Source organism: Heterocephalus glaber, unplaced genomic scaffold (assembly GCF_053883595.1).
Source record: "Heterocephalus glaber isolate CG9 unplaced genomic scaffold, H.glaber_assembly_v1.0 deba00001463, whole genome shotgun sequence".
Taxonomy (NCBI): Eukaryota; Metazoa; Chordata; class Mammalia; order Rodentia; family Bathyergidae; genus Heterocephalus; species Heterocephalus glaber.
In genome coordinates, this window is record NW_028258310.1 from 5,179,115 (window position 1) to 5,202,641 (window position 23,527).

The 23,527-nt window shown below is 40.9% G+C and overlaps 1 protein-coding gene across 2 annotated transcripts in view; it reads left to right on the top strand.

Moving 5' to 3' along the window:
• Positions 1-5,673, top strand: part of Lmnb1 (lamin B1) — a 56,837-nt gene extending 51,164 nt beyond the window's left edge. For both annotated transcript variants that reach the window (XM_004854454.4, XM_087180542.1), the window contains exons 10-11: positions 456-563; positions 4,859-5,673. In XM_004854454.4, the coding sequence (XP_004854511.1) occupies positions 456-563; positions 4,859-4,900 (150 nt within the window). In that variant the 3' untranslated portion in view covers positions 4,901-5,673. The remainder of the gene's footprint in view (positions 1-455; positions 564-4,858) is intronic.
• The last annotated feature ends 17,854 nt before the right edge of the window (positions 5,674-23,527 follow it).

The following is a 23,527-nucleotide window of genomic DNA, read 5'->3' on the forward strand; positions in this document are numbered from 1 at the left end:
TCTCTACTCAGGTGGTTGTGTTGCCACTGTGATCCCTGAGATCCCAACATTTGGCCTCCAGCTTCATTTTATTCAACATTTATTTAGCACTTACTCTTTGCTAGGAGCTAAGATCTTTAAGCTGAATTCATGTTGCGTTTTATAAATTCAGTGTGCCAAACCATTTGCACAGAATTCTTAGTAACAGAATAGGATAAAAAGCATTGGAAGCTTCTCAGCAGGTATTTCAAATTGGATACCAGTGGCTCCCCTACAGGGAAAATTAAAGGTCTAAGAACTGCTACTAATTATGCAAAATTCCAGTTAAGTAGTTAAAGTTACCCATGGAATACCTTTTATTTAAAAAAAAAAAAAATCCCTGATACAGCAATTTTATTTCTTAACAAAGAAAAGGTCTCCTCTGTAGTCATGTGATTTTTAAGTGTGGTTTTTAACCTAAATTATCTTGTTTTTAGGAGGTTGCACAAAGAAGTACAGTCTTTAAAACAACCATACCTGAAGAGGAAGAGGAGGAGGAAGAACCATCTGGAGTGGTTGTTGAGGAAGAACTTTTCCACCAGCAGGTATTACTTTACTTTAATTTTTATTAAAAGAATTACAGGAAATCCTATGGGGGGGGTCTCCCCCCATTTGATGAATCAGAGCAGTGATCTATCAGATGAGTGTGTACTTCCAAAACTGATCGTTCAAGGTAGGGTACTGGTAGAAAGTATTAGTACTTCTTTTTTCTTTTACTTTTTTCTCATTCTGTCAAGTTTTGTTTTCATTTTTATAGGACATGTATATGGCTTATGGCTTAGTATATATGGCTTGAATTGCATGCCCAGACACTTACATCCTGTTGACTTCTGAGATTGACAAGCTTAGATACTCAGACAAAGTGTTTGGATATAAACTTGAACACCAAAGACCCAGGCCTGGTGGTGCATGCCTGTAATCCCAGTACTCTCAGAGGATGAAGCAGGAGGATTACAAATTAGAACCCAGCCTAGGCAATTTAGCAAGACCCTGTCTCTAAATTTAAAAAGGGCTGGGGATAGTTCAATGTGAGGGCCTTGGGTTCAATTCCAGTGCTTCCAGAAAAACTGTTCAGTTTCAATATGAAACAGATTCCTGCTATATTAAGTTCCTAATTATTATCTAATCGCAAGATAGATTTTAGCTGATGCTTGGGCTTTTGAGAGCTCTTGAAACAAAGAAACTCCAAATTCGGTTTTAATTAATTAGAATTATTAATAACTCATGAGCTTTCAGTTTATAAGTTCTTGTCCCTTCCTGATGAGATTTCATCTCCATGTTTCCAGATTTATAAACTAACTTTGCTTTGCTTCACTAGCCCTAGTCCTCTTTTTTTTTTTTTTTTTGTGGTGCTGGGGACAGAGCATAGGGCCTCATGCATGCTAGACATGGTTTACTACTGAGCTACACCTCCAGCCTTTTTAAAAGGTTTTATTTTATTATTTTTTGGGGGGGGCAAATCACTTTATTGGGGGGCTTAGAAGTGGGGAGAAGGAGCTGAAAATACACTTAAGACTCTGAGATCCGACGTCCTTGGCAGGGCTGGATCTCTCCCATTTCGCCGTCGCCAAAAGCTAAAAGGTTTTGAGACAGGGTCTCATTAAAGTTCCTAGGCTGGGCTTGAATTTGGAATCCTCCTACCTCTGCCTAGTGAGTACTCAGTCCTGTGCTAAGTAAATATTCTTTTATGTGTTTTAACCCCTAGGGTTGAGAATCATTTGAGGTAGGTTATATGAGGTAGAATGAGTTTTCTAAAAACTAGATGGCTTCTCAGATATTTGGAGCAGTATTTAAAAAGACACTTTATACTTGGATTTAAAAGAAACAAGCAAAGGGGAGAGGAAGGGAAGGGGACATAAAAATAATTAAAATGTATTATGTATGTATATCAATTCCTCATGATGAATGTAATCATTATGTACTACAAACTGTACTTAATAAAAAGAAAGAAATTAAACCAGCCAAGAAAGCCTTTAGGGTGTGACAAACTTACAGAAGGAATGTTTCAATAAAAGGAATCTAGACTGTGAAAATTAGGTATTCTCAGTTCTCAAAAGTTGCAGAACTGGTCAGTCCAACTTCACGTGAAAAAGCACTAGAGAAACTAGAATAGGCAGTGTAAGCTGAGATTTTTCTCCTAAGAAATAGTAGCGTTAAAAGATCCTTTCACCCATTTCACTGCCTGCAGCACAGAATGGATGCTTGTATTTGACGTTAAGGTGCCTGGGAACCTCCACTGGACTTATGTGGGATGCCACAGAGGGTCTCTAGAAGGTGCTTTGTATCTGGGGCTTCCTAGGAGGAAAAGGAAGGAGCTGGGGATCAAAGACTTAAGCCCCAGATAGCAAAGTTAAGACCTGAAAGCTGCCATTGTATAGACAGTGTCTCCAGAAGAAAAAAGTAAAGTACAGGAAGTTTGAAAGTTATGTGCCTTGTTTTACCACTAAAGAGGAAGGTAGAGACTGCATAGTAAAGTGCCTAGCCCAGCCCCATAGGAATTGTCCATCTAACTTCTTCTCAACAGCTGAGCACCAATCTGTGCAGGCAGCCCACTGCAGAGGGGGGTCTGTCTCTTTTGTTATGGGAAGAAGAAAATCGAGGAGCAGTGAGGCAAAGCCTCTGTCTAGAATGGAACCATAGTGAGGCAGTGAGGTAGGCAGCCACCAGCAGCCTGTGATTCATCTGCAACCAACCAGGAAGAGGTTGGGACTGAGGATCACAATCCTCTTATCAGCATAGTTGCATGTAAGAGATGACAGCTTCATAATTATAATCTTTGCCCTCAGTTGTCTGGTTAATGTATGTCTCATATATTTTTGTATTTATAATGCATAGGAATATGTGATTAAATCAACTGGATACAAAGAATGAAAAAAAAAAAACCAAAACCAAGCACATGATCCATTTCCTGCCCTTAATGACAAACATCATAATGACTAGAAGTAAAAATCACATTATGAGATATCTGAAGTGATCTGCATGAGTTTTGGAAGGTCAGACACTGGAAAAGGCTCTTCAGATCACCAGTGTAGTTGAGAACTCTGAGCAATGATGCTTATCTAGTATTTTGAAGGATGGGAAGTTGTGTATTACAGAGAAGACAGATGATAGTATTCTGAGTAAAGTATCTTTTTACACAGTATTGATAGACTACCCCAAACTTCAGTTGCTTAAAAACTGATTTATTACTTTCCATGAGTCTGTGGTTTGAGTGGGCTCAGCTAAATAGTTCTGCAACTAGTGGAGGTAGAAGTTCATCCTGTAGTTGCATTCAGCTGGTTGCTTGGCTAGGACAGAACAGAATATCCTCCAGGACTCTTGCTTTGTAGCTTCTCCTGGTTCAGTAGTTTAACCCAAGGATGTGTTTGCATCACGGCAACTGGCTAAGAGGGTGAAAATGGAGAGTACCCCGGTCTCTTGAAAGCTAGGGTCAAAGCTGGCACAGTGTCTTTTCTGTTCTCTCAGTCAAAGTAAGCCATAAAGCCAGCCAAGAATCAAGGTAAAGGTAAGGTAAGTAGTCTCCACCTCTAGATGGGAGGAGTGGCAAAGGATTTATGATGATCTTTAATTCACTATAGGATGTGTCAAGATGCAATTGTAATGTCAGGTTCATGTGAGGGAAAATGAAGGATTGGTGGTAAGCGGACACAAATATAGGATGTGTCAAGATGCAGTTGTAATGTCAGGTTCATGTGAGGGAAAATGAAGGATTGGTGGTAAGCGGACACAAATATAGGATGTGTCAAGATGCAGTTGTAATGTCAGGTTCATGTGAGGGAAAATGAAGGATTGGTGGTAAGCGGACACAAAATGCGTAGGCATATATATCTTCAGTATAGTTTGGATGGAGTAAAGAAGTTGAGGCTGAAAGTTTAGAATATCACCAGGCTAGCTGAATCCAGGATTGACCCTTGAAGGGAGATTGCAGAGACACTCAGGAAGAATATAAATAGATATTCATTAATGCATGTGGTAAAACTTGAAGGCTCGAGACAAGGAAAAAAGCCAAAGATGTATGAGGTTTTTACCGTGTGATCATAGTAAATAATGATAGCAAAGTTTAAAAGCAGGAAGACAAGAAGGCAAAATAGCTATTTTGACTGCACAGTGAAGGATGAATCCAGTGGCCTCTTGAATTGATTAGAATTTTTTGGGTAACTTTCTTAGTCTGATCAGTGGTGAGTCACAAGTTATATTGTGAGGTTGTAAGGGATTAATGGGTCATAAAGAAATGAACATTTGAGACTGACTTCATTTGAGGACAAATCCAATGCACATGCACTGGGATGTGGAAATTCAGGATGCAGCAAACCAGGTGCTCTGATGTCATTGTTCAAATTAGAGTCCACTGGTTTTAAGTTTTCAAAGAAGAAATGGAGGTCCTTGAACAGTGGTTTCCAAATTCATCTGCGTATTAGAATTACTTTTAAATTGTGTATAGAGAGATACTCTAACCTAGTTAAATGAGAAATTCTCATTTAATTGATTTAGGGACCCAGATCAACGCTTGCTCCCCCTTCCCCCCACAATTACTGTTTTGGGGTGTGTTGCAGTATTCTAGGGAAGAAGTCCTTAAGAGAAGGTTTTAAAAAGGATATGTGAGAAGTGATAAGGGCCCGTGTGAAGTTAGGTGATAGGGATTTGTAATATCCCCCTAGTTAAAAGATTCTGTCTAAAAAAAAGTTTTTTTGTTTGTTTTTGGTACCTGGGATCAAACTCGGGGCCTTGTGGTTGTGAGGCAGGTGGTGGAACCACTGAGCTAAATCCCCAGGCCATTTTGTCTAAAATACTGCAATCCATTTTCTTAGCAGTCATTTGTTTCTTCTGTTTTTCTCATCAGGGAGCCCCGAGACCATCCAATAGAAGCTGTGCAATTATGTAAACTTCTCAAGGCAACTGTCTTCCTCAGTATAAAGAAGTATGGTAATTCTATATACAGTGCAGAGCCTTCTCAGAAGCACAGAATATTTTTATATTTCCTTTATGTGAATTTTTAAGCTGCGAATCTGATGGCCTTAATTTCCTTTTTGACACTGAAAGTTTTGTAAAAGAAATCATATCCATACACTTTGTTGCAAAATGTGAATTATTGACGCTGAACTAACTGTGTGCTGTTTGGAAAGAGTCTCTCAATTTTTTTTGGCTTTTGTTTTGTAAGTGTGTATGTGTTTTCTGTTTTTTAAGTTCTTATGAGAACAGAGGGGTAAATAAACCACTGTGTGTCTGGTATAAATTGAAGATTGCTCCATCTACATTGGCAATCTGTTCTTGACTCTTCTTTGCTATATATAATGGTGCTGTGAGGGAGGGGAAACCATTTTTCAATATATTGAACTTTTATACTGAATTTTTTTGTAATAAGCAATCAAGGTTACAAATTTTGTTTTGTTTTTTAAATAGAAAAGAAAAGAGAAATTTTGTAAGAAGGCAATATTAACCTAATCATGTAAGCTCTCTGGATGAAGGACTCCGCAGAACTGTTCTATGGTTATTTCTCTTAGAATCTTAATTTACAAGGGCAAGGGGTCGGGCAGGGGTGGTGGGATGAGGGAAGGGTTTCTCTATTAAAATACATTAGCTGTGTTTTTTAAGATAGTGTAACATGCTTAAATTTCTTATGTGACATTAACAAATAAAAAGTTCTTTTAATATTAATCTACTGTCCTTTTTAACCCTAATATTTTGAGAGGAGAAAAAAATGTTTCAGTTTTGCTTTTGATGAAAAATAATGTGGCATATTTGAACTGGACTTTTCTTTAAGGCTTTGATAGTTGAGAAAGATAACCACACCAATAAGCTATTTTGGGGAACCCCCTTTATAGTATTTTTGTCAGTAATAACAGCAAAATAATAGCTAATGTTTTTAAGCAAGATATGCTTAATGTTTTATTACATTTTCTAGCTTATCAATAATAGGGCCTTTGAAGTTTTCTTTAGGTAAACCAAGTAGGGATTGTGGGGAAGATATTCATGTTAAAGAGAAATGAAAAGAATATTTTAGAGTCTACTGTTCTTTAATATAAAAGAGAAAATTCATTAAAAGCTGCCTTGTAGAGTGACTTTGAATGATACAGAATACAAGTGTGCTGTTGGGGGTGGCTTTGATACATGTGTTTGTAATTAGGGCATTGTTGGTTGTGGGTTTGGGGAGTTTCTGTCTTGTGATTTCTTGAGTGGAGTAAGTTCATTTGCAGGAAGCAGTGTGCCTGGGGCCTCCATACAGTGCTCAGATGGTATTTCAGGAGCTAACCGAGAGCCCATGTTTGCTTTCCTCTTAAAATATTCCTCCAGTAATCTGTGCAAAGACTACTAGCTTTCATGGGAAAATAACTCAGAGCCCCAAATTACCGTGCTCCACAGATTTACTGCATACGCTGCTTCTGTTGCAGACACAAGATAAATGCTGGGTTAGAAATTTTGCCTGGTGAAGCAAATAAAATGATAACTTCTCAACACAGATTTATCTTCCGAATGAGAATGGTGATACTGTAATCAGCCATACTTGGTTTTGAGACATTTTTGCCACAAGATGGGGTTCTTGTCATCAAAATACACTCTCAGTGTTTTATTGCTAGGTAAATTAGTTTATAAAAATCAACACTTTAGTTAGGCATTAATTCTTGGCAGCTGAAGTGCAGAACAGTGTATACTCCGGTGAAATTCAAAGTGAAGAGAAGTGGTTTGGTGCCCATGGATGTGTGGCAGGGGATCATTGAGTCTATCAAGACTGACAGCCTTTGTGCTAAAGTGAAGTTTTCTAATACTGTGCTGCACCCAAGCTTGTTCCCACAGAACACGGGAGAGCCAGAGTCAGATTAGATTTATATTTACATCAGTGGTCATTAGGCAGATAGAATATATATATATTTTTTCTCTAAGTATTTAACTATTATAATAAATGCAAGTTCATTTTCTTCCCTTGGCTTGTCTTCCATACCCTATGTTTACCATATCTTTTGTTTAGATGTTTATTTTTTTCTTTAGATATAGATACATTTTTTTATTCTTATTCAGGTCTCATGTTCCTAAGAAAATTCTAATGTTCTTTATTTTGTTGGATATTATCTCATCTCAGTTGTCTATTTCCGTCTTGGATTACTTTTAGACTTCTTTCATCTGTTCTGGATTTCTCTGTGCTATATTCTTAATAATTCCTTTGTGTTTATTTCGCTAATTCTGTTCTTAGTCCTATCTAACCTGTATTTATCTAGGCTGCTGAGTTTCTTGTTTTAGTGACTTTTTCTGAAGTTGTCTGTTTTCAGATTTTTCTGTTCTTTTTAAAATGCTTATTTTTTCATTCTCCCTTCTCCCCTCCCCTCCAGGGATTGACTTTCCAGAGCCTTTGCACTGAAGTACATCCCTGGACCTTTTATTATTATTGTTTTTTTCTTTTGGGTTTTTTTTTTTTGGTACTGGGGATCGAACTCGGGACCTTGCGCTTGTGAGGCAGGCAGCAGAACCACTGAGCTAAATCCCTGGCCCCTGGGTTTTTTTGGGTTTTTTCAGTCTGGGCCTCACTAAGTTGTCAAGGCAGGGCTCTAACTTGACCATTCTCCTGCCTCCCACAGTGCTGTGATTAGAGGTATAAGCCCCTGCCACCATGCCTGGCTAGTTTCTGTTCCTTGAGAAAACTATTTAAATTAAGCCAGTAATTCTGTTTTCTTGAGTTCTTAGGATGCTGATTTTCTGTTCTTGACTTCCTAATGGTGGTTTGCTTTCTCATGGGCCTTTCAGGATTACAAACATTCATAACAAGGGTGTTCTGTTTTGTGAAGAGTCTATCTCCTGGGGCTTTTGATGGTGTCACTACAGAGAAAGAGCTTGCTGTGTCAGTCCTGCCTTGTGATTGTAGTGGTTTGGGGACACACCCCCCCCAGTCTTGTGGAGGTACATGGCATGATGACACTTGTGCATGGATGCCTGTTTTTCACATTGAATTTCCACATGCTGCTCCAAACTCCCAATAGTCCTTTGCCTTTGTTGTGGACTGGCAAGTGGTTTCCTGGTATGGTAAGGCTTTAGGGAATACTTTTAGGTTCTCCATTTTATGTAACAGCCTCAGTTGTAGGTCTTCTTCACAAACCCAAAACTATGTTTCCTACCCCCAACTCTTTATTCCTGAGGCTTATATTTCACATTTTAAGTCCCTTGTTTGTGGCACCTAGGCGATTTCTTTTAAGCTTGGTTCAATATTAAAAGAAAAATTTAGTTGTATTTTATCAGAATATTGGGGTTGTCCATGCCAATCTAGTCTGTCCTGCCCCCCCCCCCCCATGTGTGACGTTTTAAAGATGGGATTATCTTGCAGGGTGTGGTGATAGAAGCTCTTAATCCGAAGCACTCTGGTACACTGAAGCAGGAAGATTGCAAATTTGAGTCCAGCCTGGGCAACTTAGCAATTTAGTGAGATCCTGCGTCAAAAGAAGAAATTTTTAAAAGGGGCTGGGAGTGTAGTGTAGCTCAGTGCAGAGTGCTTGTGTTAAGTTCCCCCCAGTAGATATTATCCTAAATCATGTTCCATTTCATTCCAGTCTTACTCTCCCCATCATCCTTTTTATCTTCAATTGCAAAATTTATTTGAATGTCCCTTATTTTCCTGGCCAACATACACTTTAAAATAAGAGTAACTGAGAAGAATATTTAATCCATACTTCTAGATCACTGGCTTTTCGACCTGAAGTAGCAGTATGTATAAAGAGGTGCTTGGGGTGGGGGGGGAGGGGTTCTCCTGGGAGTCCAGCTTTTGAATTTTGAGTCCCTGAGGCAAGGGTCTGGTATCCATGATGGTTACATGGTAAAATCCAGACTTCAGGATTTGGGAAAGTTCTTCCTCACTTACTAATACAAAAGGAAAATGAAGGAGGTTGTATTTAGAATTCTGTGTTCTGTATTTGGCTGCCTTATTACTAAAGTGACTTCCAGAGCCAAATAATGGGAAGGAATAAAATATTTAGGCAAAATAGAAGCAAAACTTACAGAAGTCCTATTTCAAGTTGGATGGGAATTTCACATTAAAAGCTGTCGCAGGGCAGAGTACTGATGAATGGGCAGCAGGACAGAGTGGAGGCTGTGTGGCTGTTAGGTCAGAGTGAGGGCAGAGAACATGGTGGGGTGAGGAGGTGGCCGCCAGTTTTCCCTGGAGACATTGCTGGCCCCAGTGTGTGAAGTCTCACTTCCTGCCTCCTGCTGCTCACTTCCATAATAATGCTTTTTCTTTCACTGTAACAGCACGGTAGATCCTGTCCTCTGCTGCCCTTTCTCCAGAGACAAAATGCACCTCTTGGTTTAAGGAGACAGCTTCTCCAGTAGCTTAATTACTTTATAACAATAAAATACATACTCACCCAGATTTATTATGTGAATGCTTCCTTCACCAGTCTGAATTGGAATTCTTGGTTTAAATGCCAGCCAAGTTTGCTCTTAGAAAAATGCAGCTCCTGTTCCATTTTCAGTGGTTTTTATACTGAGTTTGGCTCTGGTTATTCCAAATGAGCAGTGGACTATATACTAAAGATTTCTTTGCATTTGTATGCCATGTTCTTAAATTTTGGTGTGGATTTCTTTGATTTAAAATAAATCTCCACTCATTTTTTAAGCTTTATTTCATGACCCACTTGCTCATGGCTAGTGGCCCTACTCTGCTACTGTAGAAGCCCCAATCTACCTTTCTCCAGGGACCTACCCGTCTGGGGACAGACCTCACTTGTGCAGTTGTAATAGGGTAGAGGGACCTCTGCTAATGTTTGATTTTACTCTGTTTTGTAACTCGTAGGGATAAGTATTCTCAACACTGACTGGTCTGGTCTGTTCGTGTGTGTGTGTGTCTCTGTGTGTGTGTCTGTGTGTGTACTCTTACACACCTTATAATCCTGCATTGCATGACTTCATTTCCATCACAGTTCTAGCCAAAGCTATGAACTGCAACTGGAGGAACATTGGAGATTGGACTGAGAGAAAAGTAGGGCGGGCTCTGGAAACAGCACCGCCAAGAGATTCTTTGAGGAGCAGTCCGCGATAGTCTCTTCTTTACACATGAAACACTTGTTCTCACGAAGGGCAGAAAAGCAACCTCAGACCCATCAAAAGGAAGGAGACAGTAGAGGAGCACTGTGCTTCTCACTGAAAGTTTACAAGGCCGGCTGCTCTGCTCTGTCAGGTCACCTTAAAGCTCACAGTACCCCACTAGGTCAGTGGTATTTCCTTGTTGCAGGTGGGTAACAGACCCTAAGGTGGTCATTTATTCACTACTTCATTCCTTTAAAAACTACTGACTGACTGGGAGATTTCATTTTGCCAGACATTGCCTAGCAAAGCAACTGAACACCAATATAGGAGAGCCTGTTCTTTTCTTTGGGACCTCAATTTGATCACATAGTTCCAGATCTTTGATAGCTCTGCCTCTCCTGTCCCAGGCAACAGAAAACAATTTACATATCCAGTTTGTTAATGAAAATGATGCAGCTCATTGTCAAATATGGATGGGAACTATTCCAACTGCCAGATAATCCCTGAATTCCTGTTTTAAGTCTGGTTTCTAATGTCCATCACACTAATAGCAAATTAGTAACTATTGACTATATGGCGCAGATTAAAAAGTGCTTCCCTGTGTCTCAGCTGACATGAACCCATTGCCCCCAGCAGGTGGACTCAGTGCAGGAAGGGGCTGTTCCACAGCCCAAGTTCTTGGTCCATCTTAATCTTTTGCTGTTGTTGTAACAGTCGGTTCTCAAGACAAAACTGCAGCCCTGGAGGCGACCTTTCCCAAGCTGCTTGGGCTTCAGAAAGTACTGTCCCTGCCATCAGGGAGGTGATTAGGGCTCTGATGAAGACTCCTGTGGGAGATAGCCACTATTAGGTAAGCTAAACAGAGGAGGCTGGAGCACCCAGCAAGTTGAAGGGAGTTTGGGCCTCAGTGAAGCAATGTGTTTGTAAGAGAATTGTTGAAAATGATCCAGAGGGTATGCAAGTGCATCCTAGTTATCCTCATGGGCAGTGGGAGAGGCTATGAATAAGGGGAATTATTGGAACTGGCGATTCAGCCATTCAGTAACAGAATTGACCATTCCTTAAAACATGCCAAGTATAGTCATGTGTTAAATTCCACATTTGTACTTTCCCAGACAGGCCTCCGTAAACAGGTTTCTAACTAAATTGCAGCATTGTTCTTGGCTTTGAACTAGCTCTGTGAATGGGAAACCCCTGAGAGCAGCAGTTAATGATAAGTTGCTGTCCCTTAGTAGTGTGTTCCTGAAAAAAGCTGACTTTCCTGGATCTCAGTTTCCTTAACCTGTAAATTAGGACTCCGAGTCCTATTCCCAAGAGTTGATGGGAGAACTGAATTAGATCTTGTAAAAAGATCATACCAATAGAAAAGGTTGTAAATAATTAGAAATTTAAAATAAAAAACTTCAAAGTTTTTGATTAGGATAATTAAGATGGAAAGTTAGGTGAGATGTTATAAAATGTCAAGTGATTGCTAAGGTTTATGTACATCAACAAGTGGGTATGGTGTTGGTCAGAGTTAACATTTCTCCTTGAATTAGTTGGGTTGTTAAATAAGGAAAGTCATTGAGAATACTGGAAGTACCGTATTTCACTCCTTTCACAAATACATACTAATTCAACAAACAATCACTAATTCACTGAGTAGAAATCAGCCCATCCCCATTACAACCCTCACCCAGTTGGAAATATGTTAAAGCAATAATAAGTCTGCTGAGTTGAAGATCTGCTTTTCATCTTTTGAAAATTGAATGTTATACAAGAAGAACAACTATTTCCCAGTTAGATATTTAGGAAAGGGCACTTGGATTTTTCCATTTTAGTGGAATGCCCCCCTCCCCTGCCAAGTAGTCCCTATTGTAATTAATTATTCCAAATATTTTTTTAATGTAATTTCACTTCTCTGCTTTACACATTTAATCATGTGGCTTGTCTCCACTGGGAGAAGGTCCAGTGTCCCTGTTGGATTTCTGGCAGGAAAGGCATTTGTGAACACTGCCAGTACTGTGACAGGTTTTGGTCACATTTGTACCTTTGTCCCTTATTAGAGACAGTGACTTGTGAAGGCACCCCCACGTGCCCAGGGTTCAAACGAGAGATAGGATTTTTGGAACATGCTTGACATTCATTTCTGGGTTTTCCATTGAGACCTGAACACATGAAAACATTTCAGCCTTTGGCACTTGGTTACCCTTCTCTTTCAGTGCTTTCTCAGTGCACAGGGTCTTCGTGGGGCTGAGTTGGAACTGTGTCCACTGCTGTGGAACCGTGCTCAGGCTCTGCACACGCTGAATGCCAGCTCTTTGCTTGATCCTGAGCTGAGATGACAAGATCTTGCCTCTGCATGATGATAGCTGGAATTTTATTTCAGAATTTCATTTAAACAAATAATTTAAGCCTTAACCTGAGATGGGATTGATGTGTCAGCAGGCAAAGCCCCTGCCATGCTAAAGCCGAATGTGACCCAACAAGGGTCCTCTGCTCTCTCCTTACCCAGGCTGATAAGAGGAAATGACTATGGGTCTTTGGCAACTCTTGCCAAAATGCATGATAGGTTGGAAAACACTGAATTATGAAATAAAGGAAGGCTGTTCCTTGTCATGCTTGGCACCTAAGTCAAAAGCTCTAGTAATGAGATCAGCTCCTTAACCGGGTACCAGAGGGTGCCTTGCTCTTAAATAATTTATTTTTCCATGTGTGTTCAACAGATTTGGTAGAAAATGGCTGGCCTGACGGGAAAGACTGGGTAGAACTGGGAAACAAGTTAATGCTCACGGATGGTGTCTCTGGGGGAATCAGGGAAATTGACAGGATTCCAGAAGGCTGCTGCTGTTGGCAGGCAGGGTGTTCAGGAGGGGCAGGAAATGTGAACACATGTGCCGCCCATTCTTTGACTTGTATCATATGGCACATTGTGCTTGTGGCTCCTGAATGTTGAGAAGAGCTACAGGAGGTTGTGGAGAGAGATGTGATGTCCTTGGCGATAATTCTTGAGTCTGAAGAGACATGTGGCCACTTCTTCCCCAGTTGCTCACTGGGGTTCCTGTGTTGTTGCTACTTGCTGTGTGGTTCTTTTCTTTTCTCCAGTAACATTGGTGTGGGCAATTTTTCCTTGTGTGGTGCTGTCAGCTGGCATCATGGAAAGGGGAAGAGGGAGGCAACAAAGGGAGCTTCAGAGGGCTTAACAAATAGGGTTCACCTGTCCCAGGATTCATTCTTTTCTTTCTGTTATTTGCTTTGCAACCAGAATTGTGGAAAGAATTAAGTTCATGAACTAAGGAACCACTGTAGTCATTTTGTAGTGCAAGCACTTATGTACAATCTACACTCAGCAATTTTCAAGTGTATATTATATTGTGATGAACTATAGTCACTATGCTGGCTGTACAATTGATCTGTATAATTTATTCCTCTTCATCTGAGACTTTGTACCCTTTGACCAACATCATCTCATCATGCCTTCATAACTTCATAAATACTTCAGAATATGGAGACAAGGACCTTTAGAAAACTTCGCTGCCATTCTAATAGTCTCAAATATGTAGTTCAAGTTTCCCTGATAGATTTATGGTTTGGGTTTTTTTGTTTTGGGTTTTTTTTTTTCATACCGGGGATTAAACTCAGGATCTTGTGCTTGCAAGGCAGGTGGTGGCACCACTGAGCTAAATCCCCCGCCCTGGTTTGTTTTTTTAAAATATTTGTTTTGTCTGAATGAGGATCCGAAGTCCATGCGTTACGTTTGTTGCTGCATCAGTGATAGCGCTGCTGTTGAGAAACCGCTCTGGTGTCATCTAACAGTTCACCCTTGTACCTCCTGTAAATAGGTGGTTATCAGACCACCTGTCAGCAAGAATTTCTCATATATGTTTCTGTGCACTTCCAGTCATATCTTGTCAGGAAGCAGGCACGTGATGTCACAATAAGCTTTTCTCTTTTTTGTGATGTTATGGTTGGTCTGTGGTTGTAGGCATTGGGGGCCTGATTGTTCATTTTCAAGTTTTCCATCTGCATCTGTTAATGATCATTAGGTAGATAATGATTTCTTACAGGTTCTATCATTACTTCTATATATGTTAGATGTAATTCTTCTCTAAAGAGTATTCCTTAAATTATACCCCTAAAGTATGGTACCCACAGTTGGCAGAATTATTTGGTTGTTTAGCATGCTCTGAAGGTGATTGGTGAGGTTTCTTAAAGTGTCATTACAAGGAGGGGTGGGGGGCGTGCCTGAAGTCTCAGCACTCTGAGAGGCCAAAGCAGGAGGATCACAAGTTCAAGTCCAGACTGGGCAGGGCTTAGAATCAAAAATAGAAAATGGGCTGGGATGTAGCTCAGTATGGAGACCCTGAGTTCAATCCCCAGAAAAGATCATATAGCTGAAGAGTTTAATACAGACAGTGTGTAACAGTGCCATCGTAGGTTAGTGGGAGGCCATGAAGTTGCATCCCGTGTCTTTTTGGACATGATCACAGTCATCTTTTTTACTTTGTGTGATGTCCCAGCTCCTTCCTTTGCCTTGATTCTTTTTGGTGGAAAGTGGTAGTTAATAGCACAACCAGGTGTGTCTGGTTTTTCAAGATGGGTCTGCATAAATAGTGATCAACCTATAAAGTTCACACAGAGAGGGAACCCACGACCTGCATATGGGCATGAGCAACTGCCACTGCATTTTTCACTAGGTGTGTTAAAAATATGGACACCCCTCATCCCCCAACAGTGTGTCTTGGAAAGTCCCTTGACCTTTGCAGACCTTGGCTGCTAACCCTAGTCCTCATCTGGGTTGAAGAAAATTTACCAAGCATCACATTCTTTTAACCCGATCAGCTACTATGAGTTTCTGGGAGAGTTCAGGCTTAGGACTTACAGAGTGTGGAGCTGCCCCCTAGCCCACTTGTCTTCAGAGTCCAGAGGGTCCACACAGTCCTTTCCAGAATGGTGGCTGCCCTCAGGGGATCTCTTCTCACCAGCAGACCTCCTGACTCCTGATTTTACTATAGACACTGCCTGCAGTCCAGGACTCTCACACAGAACAGATACCACCCTCTCCCACACCCAACACCAGATGGCAGAGTTAGATCACTCCCATGGACTCTTAACCCACCTCCCTGTCTGGGGCCTGGTTTGTCTGGCCACCTGGGCCCGTAGCAGCTGAGAGACTCTGTAGAGGGCAAGCCCTGAATGACCAGGTGCCTACCCCGTGGTGTTCTGTGGATGAAGCCGTGCTGCCTAGCACCTTAAGGTGCCAAAGTGGAGGCATCAAATATGGTCAGTCCTGCTCTGCTAGGTAGGGGCAGTGGAAAGGAAGGTCAGTGATGGAGTGGCATTTTTTTTTATTGGTACATTTTAGGTATACAATATAATGACATTCATCATTGGAAATTTGCACCTTTACATACTCTCTTGGTTCTTATTTTTCCCCCTTGCCCTGCCCTCCCTTCAACCCCTCCATCCCTCCTTATTTACAAAGACTTTGTTTCTATTTTTCCATTTTCTCATATTCCATTCCCTTCTTTCCTTTCCCCTACCCCTCCCACTTCCTCTTCCCCTTTGCCCCTTTTCTTCCTATTTCACATTATCTATTATACCTTTTAGTCCTTATTTACACTTTCAGTTTCTCACACTAGAGAAACTATTCGGTATTTACACATGTGTGTCCTATTTATTTCACTTAAGAGTATCGCCTCAATGTGCATCCATTTAGCTATAAATGTCTCTAATTTCTCATTGTTGATGGCTGAGTAGTACTCCATTTTACTTAAAACAAACCATATTTTCTTTATCCAGTCTCCAGTTGATGGGCAATTGGGCTGCTTACAAGTTTTAGCTATTACAAATTATGCTGCTATGAACATGGGTGCACATATATCACTGTGGTATGATTCTTTTAATTCTTTGGGGAAGATACCCAGCAGGGGAATAACTGGGTCAAATGGGACTTCCAGTCCTAGTTCTTTGAAGTATCTCCTTACTGATTTCCACAATGGTTGCACCAGTCTAGGAGCGGCATTTTTTATGATAGCACAGTTAATAGTGAAGTGGAGAAAAGCCTGTCTGGGCTTCCTGTCTGAAGGGCAAGAAAAGAGTTCATTATGCTGTAGAAGTGATGTGACTCACATCATCATCACTGGGGACATAATCAGTGGTCTCTATAGTGCTGGTCATGCTGCGATGGCTCATAGGAGTTTCCATATGTTTTCCCTCACAAATATCAAGACTGACTTAAAATAAATCCTAACATCAGCAGCCTTTGAGCCTCTCACAGTAAACACAGTTCATATGTCTCCGGAGTGTTACTTACTTGGAGCTGGGTGGAAGTCAGCTGCCTCCTTGGTGGCATTGTATATAGTGAAGGTGAGTGGGCAGAGCTGTGGTGGTTTTTAACAGAACAGACCCACCTAGTGTAGGACTTTCCTAACAAGCATTTCATGACCCTTTGCAATGAACAGAGTTCCCAAGAACCAGACAGCCTGATGAGGCTACCCAGAATCTTAGAATATATAACAGTTTTAGTGCTCATTTTCAGCAACCCAGTCCTTCTTTCCAATGAAACATTGCCCAGATGTCCACTCTGTGAAGCAGAAAGAAGTGGCTGAGTAGCGCCCAGGCACCACAGTCAAGGTCAGTGGTCTCTTCCCCATGTCCTGTTCTTAGAAACCCCGGGGCTCTAAGCGGGACTTTTTGAGATGTGCTGATGGCAGATGCCATGGCAAACTCATCCTGACTTTGCTCCCTACTCTGTTCAACCCTGGAAGGACTGAATAAGTGAGAGAATGATTGGTGGATCTGAGAAAAAAACAAATCGAGGGCACTTGGGCTGTGGAAGACAAGGGATGGAGATGGGCAGGGTGCCACAGCTGAGTGGGGGCAGGGTCTTAGTTACTTTCTCATTGCTGAGACACAGTCTCCAAAATCCACAATCTAAAAAGAGGAGAGATTTATATTGGCTCACAGTGTGTAGAAGTTTCAGTCCATAGGCAGGTGGATCCAGGGCAGGGCAACATGGCAGAGGAAAAACAGCTTATGGTATGGCAGAGTGGTCAAGGAGGGAGAGAGATGGACCCTTCCAGGCCACACGCCCAGTGACCCACGTCCTCCAAACAGGCGTCACCTCCCAACATCACACAAACTCCCCAGTGAACTAATCCACTGATGATTATCACACCCCATGATCTAATCACATCCCCAAAGCCCCACCTATGAGGTATAAATCATAACAGGCAGGTATGGGGTGGGGGGAAGAGTCGTGTCCTTTTCTCTCTTGTGCAATGATTCTTGATAGAAGCATCACATCTCCAAAACAGGAAGTAGCAGTGTCAGTCCAGTGCCACCAGATCAGTGGGAAAGACTAGGGCTACATTCCATGCACACTTGGATAGGTGTATACAGTGTGTGCAGGCAGATGGGCCAGCCATGTGGGACTTCCCCTTCCCCAGCCCTCTGCTCCCCCAAAGCAAGCTGATTACAGTCCAGGAAGATGCGACCTAGAAAACAAGAGACCAGGATAGAGGTGTGCAGGGGTCACATACTAAGGTGTGGCAGATGGAGAGTGTTGGAGTTCAAATGGCAACATGAGAGGTAGGTGCGAGCCCCACCCTCTCTGCTGACTCACTTGGAAAATGGCCCCTCCCACTATGAATCCACATCACCAGCCAAGGGCGTCAAGATCCCTAGGAGAGTATGAGATCATAGGAAAAAATAAGACACAAAATAAGATAGTAGAGAGGAGATTAAAAATGGTGGGATAAAGCCCAGCAGTAAAACACAACAGCCTCTCTGGGACCTGGAATTGAGACACCTGGAAACAAACTTGGTGAAGAAAAAAAGTAGATCTCTGGGAATTGGGAGGGAGCTAACAGGAAAATTAGAAACTATGGAGAAGCTGGAGAAACACCACTATGCAGAGAAAAGAACAAAGCGTCTGGAAAGTCAATCCCAGCTTCTGGGGAAGAGGAATGCGAGGTAAACCGGTAGGCAGCAGCTCCAGGGAGAAACAATGGACTGGATCAGCAGTGTTAGGCCCAAGAAAAGCTCATGGTCATTATAAACTAGAAAAATAGCATGGGATATCCACCAATAGTGACTCCTGCTTGGTAACCTAGAGTTGAAGAAATCCACTCCAGCATCTACCATATTTGAGACTGTTTAATCAGCAGCCATTTTGGGCAAGGGTAAGTTATTATTTTTTAAATTGTTACTAATTTTATTTTATCCCATTACCTCCCTCAAGGCCCCTCACCTTCCTATGTACAAAAGCTTTGTTTACATTTTTCCTTCCATTTTCACTTTTTTAAAGGGTAAGTTATTTAGATCTGAGGTACAGAACAAATACACTTCAGGGTTTCTGGTGTCACCCAGCCATAATAACTGGGTAGGAAATGGCCATAAGAGACAGTTACAGAGAGGGGCCAAGTGAGACAAAGACCCCTGAGAATTTTCAACTCAGGCTGGGAAGAATATGGGGCTCTTTTTCCCCAAGCTGGGGAGCCGGAAAGGTTGTGTGTTGTTTCTGAAAATCCTGGCTTTAAGTCTTGTTTCTGAAAATCCTGGCTTTAAGTCTAGCAAACTGCTTGGTCCTCCTGTCCATAGCCTACATCCAACACAGAGCTCAGTGATTCGTTTGTTTTCTACATCTGCCAGTGTGATCAGGGAAATGCCTTGGCTTGGACAGTGTTATAGCTTGTGTCTAGATGTCCCTCACAAAGCCTCATGCAGTCTTAGGTGGGGCTCTTTTGGAATCTAGAGTGCAATTGATTCACGGTGCAATGTTAGGCCTGAGGGCTCTAGGACTAAGGGTATGAGTGCTACTTGCCCTAAGTAGTCTTAATAAGATAAAAGGGGCAGAAAGCCACTGTTACCTTTTGCTACCCTGTGGATGCCATTAACTGTTTCTCCTTTGGGATGCATCTGCCATGTGCCACTCTGCCTTGGAGCCAGCTGATTATGGATTGTCCTCTACAAACTGAGGTAAATAAATGCTTTCCCCTTTAACTTTTGGTGTTGGGTATTTTGTCTCAGCAACGAGAGAAAAGTAACTAAGACAGATGGTTTCCACAGTTTGGGGTGTATAGACAGAGAGGGCTCTGAAGTGGTGGAGGCAAGGAGGCATTTTACAACCCCCCAGGCTGAGAAGGAAGGTGGAGAGAGTCAAGGGTGTACAAAGGGACATAAGAGCTGGGAGTGGCTGGAGTGAACACTGGGAAGACACCTGCCCAGAAGGAAAAGCTGAGTAGGATTCAGCATTCTCTCTCTCTCTCTCTCTCTCTCTCTCTCTCTCTCTCTCTCTCTCACACACACACACACACACACAGTGTGGGAGCAAAACAGGTCTTACTAGTGGGTCACTATCTCTGCCCCACATCTGGTGGGTTCCCATACAGTGGACCTTAGAAAGAAACCACTCATTCAAAAAGACGGAAAAAAAATGATTTACTCATTTCCCTTTTTCTTCATTGGTTTGTTTTGGGGGACTTGAAGGCTTTTCTTCATTATTTTGCTCTCTATTTTTTCTGTTTTTGGTTCTTTATGTTACTTTTATTCTATAAGTTTTATTTTACTACTTAATAGGATACTTTATCTCACTTTTCTCTCATTCTCATCTTTTTATTTTTCAAATTTTACTTTTATTTTCCCCTTCATCTTTATAAGTATTATTATTAAGCTTTATTCATCTTTAGCTATTTAGTTGACTTCATGCTATTATTATTGAATTCTTTCCTATTGTATATGGTGTTATAGTTGTTGCATTTAGTAAATACTGTATATCATTATTTGGTTTGTCTTTGTGTCTATATTATAATTACAGATTTCTTTATTAAGGTGGTATAGTGTTGGCTTTTATTGGTTCTTATATGGTATTCACTATCCTGTCCACCTTTGATGCTGATTTGTTTCAATTTCCAGGGTGGCTTAGTTGTTGCTATTAACTGGTTTTTATTCTATACCATTATGTGGTTTGACTTTGTGTTACCAACAATACTCCAGTTCATTTCCAGAGTGCTAGACCCTCTCCTCTTCAGAATAACAAAGGTGGTTGGGTCTTGGGACAGAGTCAAAAGCCTTTGCCTACATAGTTAACCATGCCCAGAGTGCATCACTAAAAAAGCAGTGAAAAGCAGACACTAAAGAAATCTCTATACTAGAATCAAAGTCTTTCCATTATAACGGACCCACAGCCCTCACCACAAATGAAACAAAACAATAGAAGCAAGAGAAGACAAGGCAACAAAATATCTCCAAAAAAAGTCCTAACTCCCAATTTTGATCCATTGGACAACAATCGGGAGGATATCAAAAGCCAAGCAGCTGAATTATATGAAATGATAAAGGAGGAGACAAAAAAAAGATCAGTAAGATGCTGGGTGTCTTAATTACTTTTCTGGTTGCCGAGACAAAATACCCAACACCCAAAGTTAAAGGAGGGAGGGTTTATTTCAACTCATAGTTTGTAGAGGTTTTAGTCTGCAGTCAGCTGGCTCCAAGGCAGAGTAACATGACAGACGGGTATCACAGAGGAGAAACAGTCCATAGCAAAGCAGGGCAGGCAGAAGCAGCAAAGTAGCAAAGCAAAATGATGGGAGCAGCCCTTTTTCTGTCCCTTATATTCCATCCAGGCTATCCACCCTTAGGGCAGGTAGCACTCACACCGAGTGGCACACCATTAATCCAAGCATCACATCCTTAATCCTAGCATCACACACCCTAGATCAAGCCACCTCTAAAAAGCCCCACCTGTGAGCACTTGAGGCTTTGGGGGGACACCTAGACACAAGCCATAACACTCAGGGAGTTCACATACAATATAAACAGATAATGGACTTAATAAAAAAAAGATTAGCTTATAGAAGAAAGTAATAAAAAAGTAGCTGAGCTAAAAAAACCAAAAACAAAACATGAATGACCAGTTTAGCAAAGAATTAGTCCATGAAAAAGTATCAAGCAGAAATCCAGTACATAAAAATTCCATTCAGAGTATGGGCAGCAGAAGTGATCAGTATGAGGACACAGTGTCCTCACTGGAAGACAGGCCTCATGCAGGTGACCATATACTCAGAGACACCTTATAGAAAACAAGACAGCATGGATCCAGTAGCTGGTAGATGATGCAAAGAAGACTAATCTAAAATTAATTGGAGGCAGTAAAAAATTAAAACATGTAATGAATGGCATAATTTTGTTACAGAAATCATAGCAGAAAACTTTAAAGTCTGGAAAAGGAATTTAGCCTACAGATAAACAAGGCATATAGAATCCCAAATAACCACCATCAGAAAAGAATTTCTCCATGACACATTATAGTCAAAATCCCAGAAGTCGAATACAAGGACAGAATCTTAAAAGCTGTTAGAGAAAAGAAACAAATCAGTTACAAACATAAATCCATTAGAATTACAACAGACTTCTCAATATTCTCTTCTTAAAGGTCAGGAGAGCTTGGAAGAAAGTGTTTCAGGCCCTAAAAGAAAACAACTTCCAACCTAAACTGATATACACTGCAGAACTACCTTTCAAAGTTGATGGAGAAAGGTCCATGAAAAAAAAAAGCAATTTAATGTCCACCAAACCAGCACTCCAAAAAATTCTTAATGATATCCTAGAAAGAGAATGATGCTAATAATGCCAAAAAGTCTAATGGAATGAACATACCAGGTAAGGTGAGCACTTAAGCAGAACCCCAGGGATATTCAGCATCTGATTGTTTTGTTTTTTTTTTTTTGGTACCAGGGATTGAACTCAGGACCTTGTGCTTGCATGGCATGTACCGGAACCACTGAGCTAAATCCCTGGCCCTCGGCATCTGAGTTTTGACAGAGAAGCCAAAAATATATGCTGGAAGACAGATAGCCTCTTTATTTAACAAATGATGCTGGGAAAACTAGGTATCCACATGCCGAAGATTGAATCTAGACCCATATATCTCACAATCTACTAAATGAAAATCAAAATGGATCAAATATGTAAGTATTAAACACAATCTGCTAGAATATAAAACAGGTAAATGTTCTGAAGACATAGACATCAGCAAGGACTTTCTAAACAATCCCAGTTGCACAAGAAAGAGTATCAAGAATCAACAAATGGGACTATATCGGGCCGGGGATTTAGCTCAGTGGTTTCGTCACCTGTTGCTCAAGTGCAAGGACCCGAGTTCAATCTCCGGTACCAAAAAACCCCCCAAAACCAAAAAAACCACAAATGGGATTATATCAAATTAAAAAGCTTCTGCACAGCAAAGAAAACAACCAACAGAGTGAAAAGCCAACCTACCAAATGAGAAAATTTTTGCCTGCTATTCCTCAGAGGACTAATATCTAGAATATATAAAGAACTTAAAAAAAAAAAACCAGATCCCTTAAAATAAAAGACCAAATTAAAACACAGGCTACTGAAATGAATAGACACTTCTCAGAAGAAGTACTCCAAGAAAAAATGGTGAGCATCTCTGGCCATTAGAGAAATGCAAATTAAAACAATACTGAGATTTTGTATTGCTCCAGAAAGAATGGCTATCATGAAGAAATCAAATAATAACAAATGCTGGCAAGGCTCTGGGGGAAGATAAATATTACTACATTGTTGGTGGGACTGTAAACTAGTACAACCATTATAAAAATCAGTATGGAAATTCTTCAAAAAAGTAAAAATAAATTTTATTCGACCCAGTTATCCTCCTTCTAGGTATCTTTCCCAGAAATTTAAAGGCATATTATAATGATACATCCATATCCATGTTTGTAGCAGCACAACTCATAAGAGCTAAATCTTGGAAGTGGCCTATATGTCCATCAGCCAACGAATAGATAAATAAAATGTGGTATTTATACACAATGGAGTACTACTCTGCTATAAGGAAGGATAAATTTGAGTCATTTGTAGGAAAATGGGTATATCTTAAGGCCATTACTTGAAGTGAAATAAATTCAGACATACAAGTTTAAATAATCACATGGTTTCTCCTATGAGAACCACCCTCCCCCCCCGCCCCCCGCCACGGGCCAGGGATTTAGCTCAGTGGCAACGCGCCTGCCTCGCAAGAGCAAGGTCCTGAGTTCAATCCCTGGTACCAAACAAAAAATAGACCCCCCCAATAATTTAAAATCAGAATAAAAGTTAGATAATAGGAAACCAGGAGCTAGAACTTTTGCAAAAGGGAAGGGAACCAAGAGATGGAAGGAGAGGGAGGGAGGAAGGGAATGGAAAAGACATATGTCTCAGTTACTTTCCTCTCGTTGCTAGGACAAAATATTCAACACCCACAAATTAAGGGAGGAAAGGTTTATTTAGCTCACAGTTTGTAGAGGTTTCAGTCCATAATTGGCTGGTTCCAAGCCAGGGTGGCATGGCAGAGGGGCAACAGTTTATGGTGCACCTAAGACAGCAAAAGCAACAAAGCAAGAGACTTTAACAGCATCTTTCTGCCCCTTTTATACTCTAGGCTCCTGGGATCAAGGCAATGCCAAACCAATCAGTCGACCGATTTAGTAATCACATACCCTTAATCCCAACATCA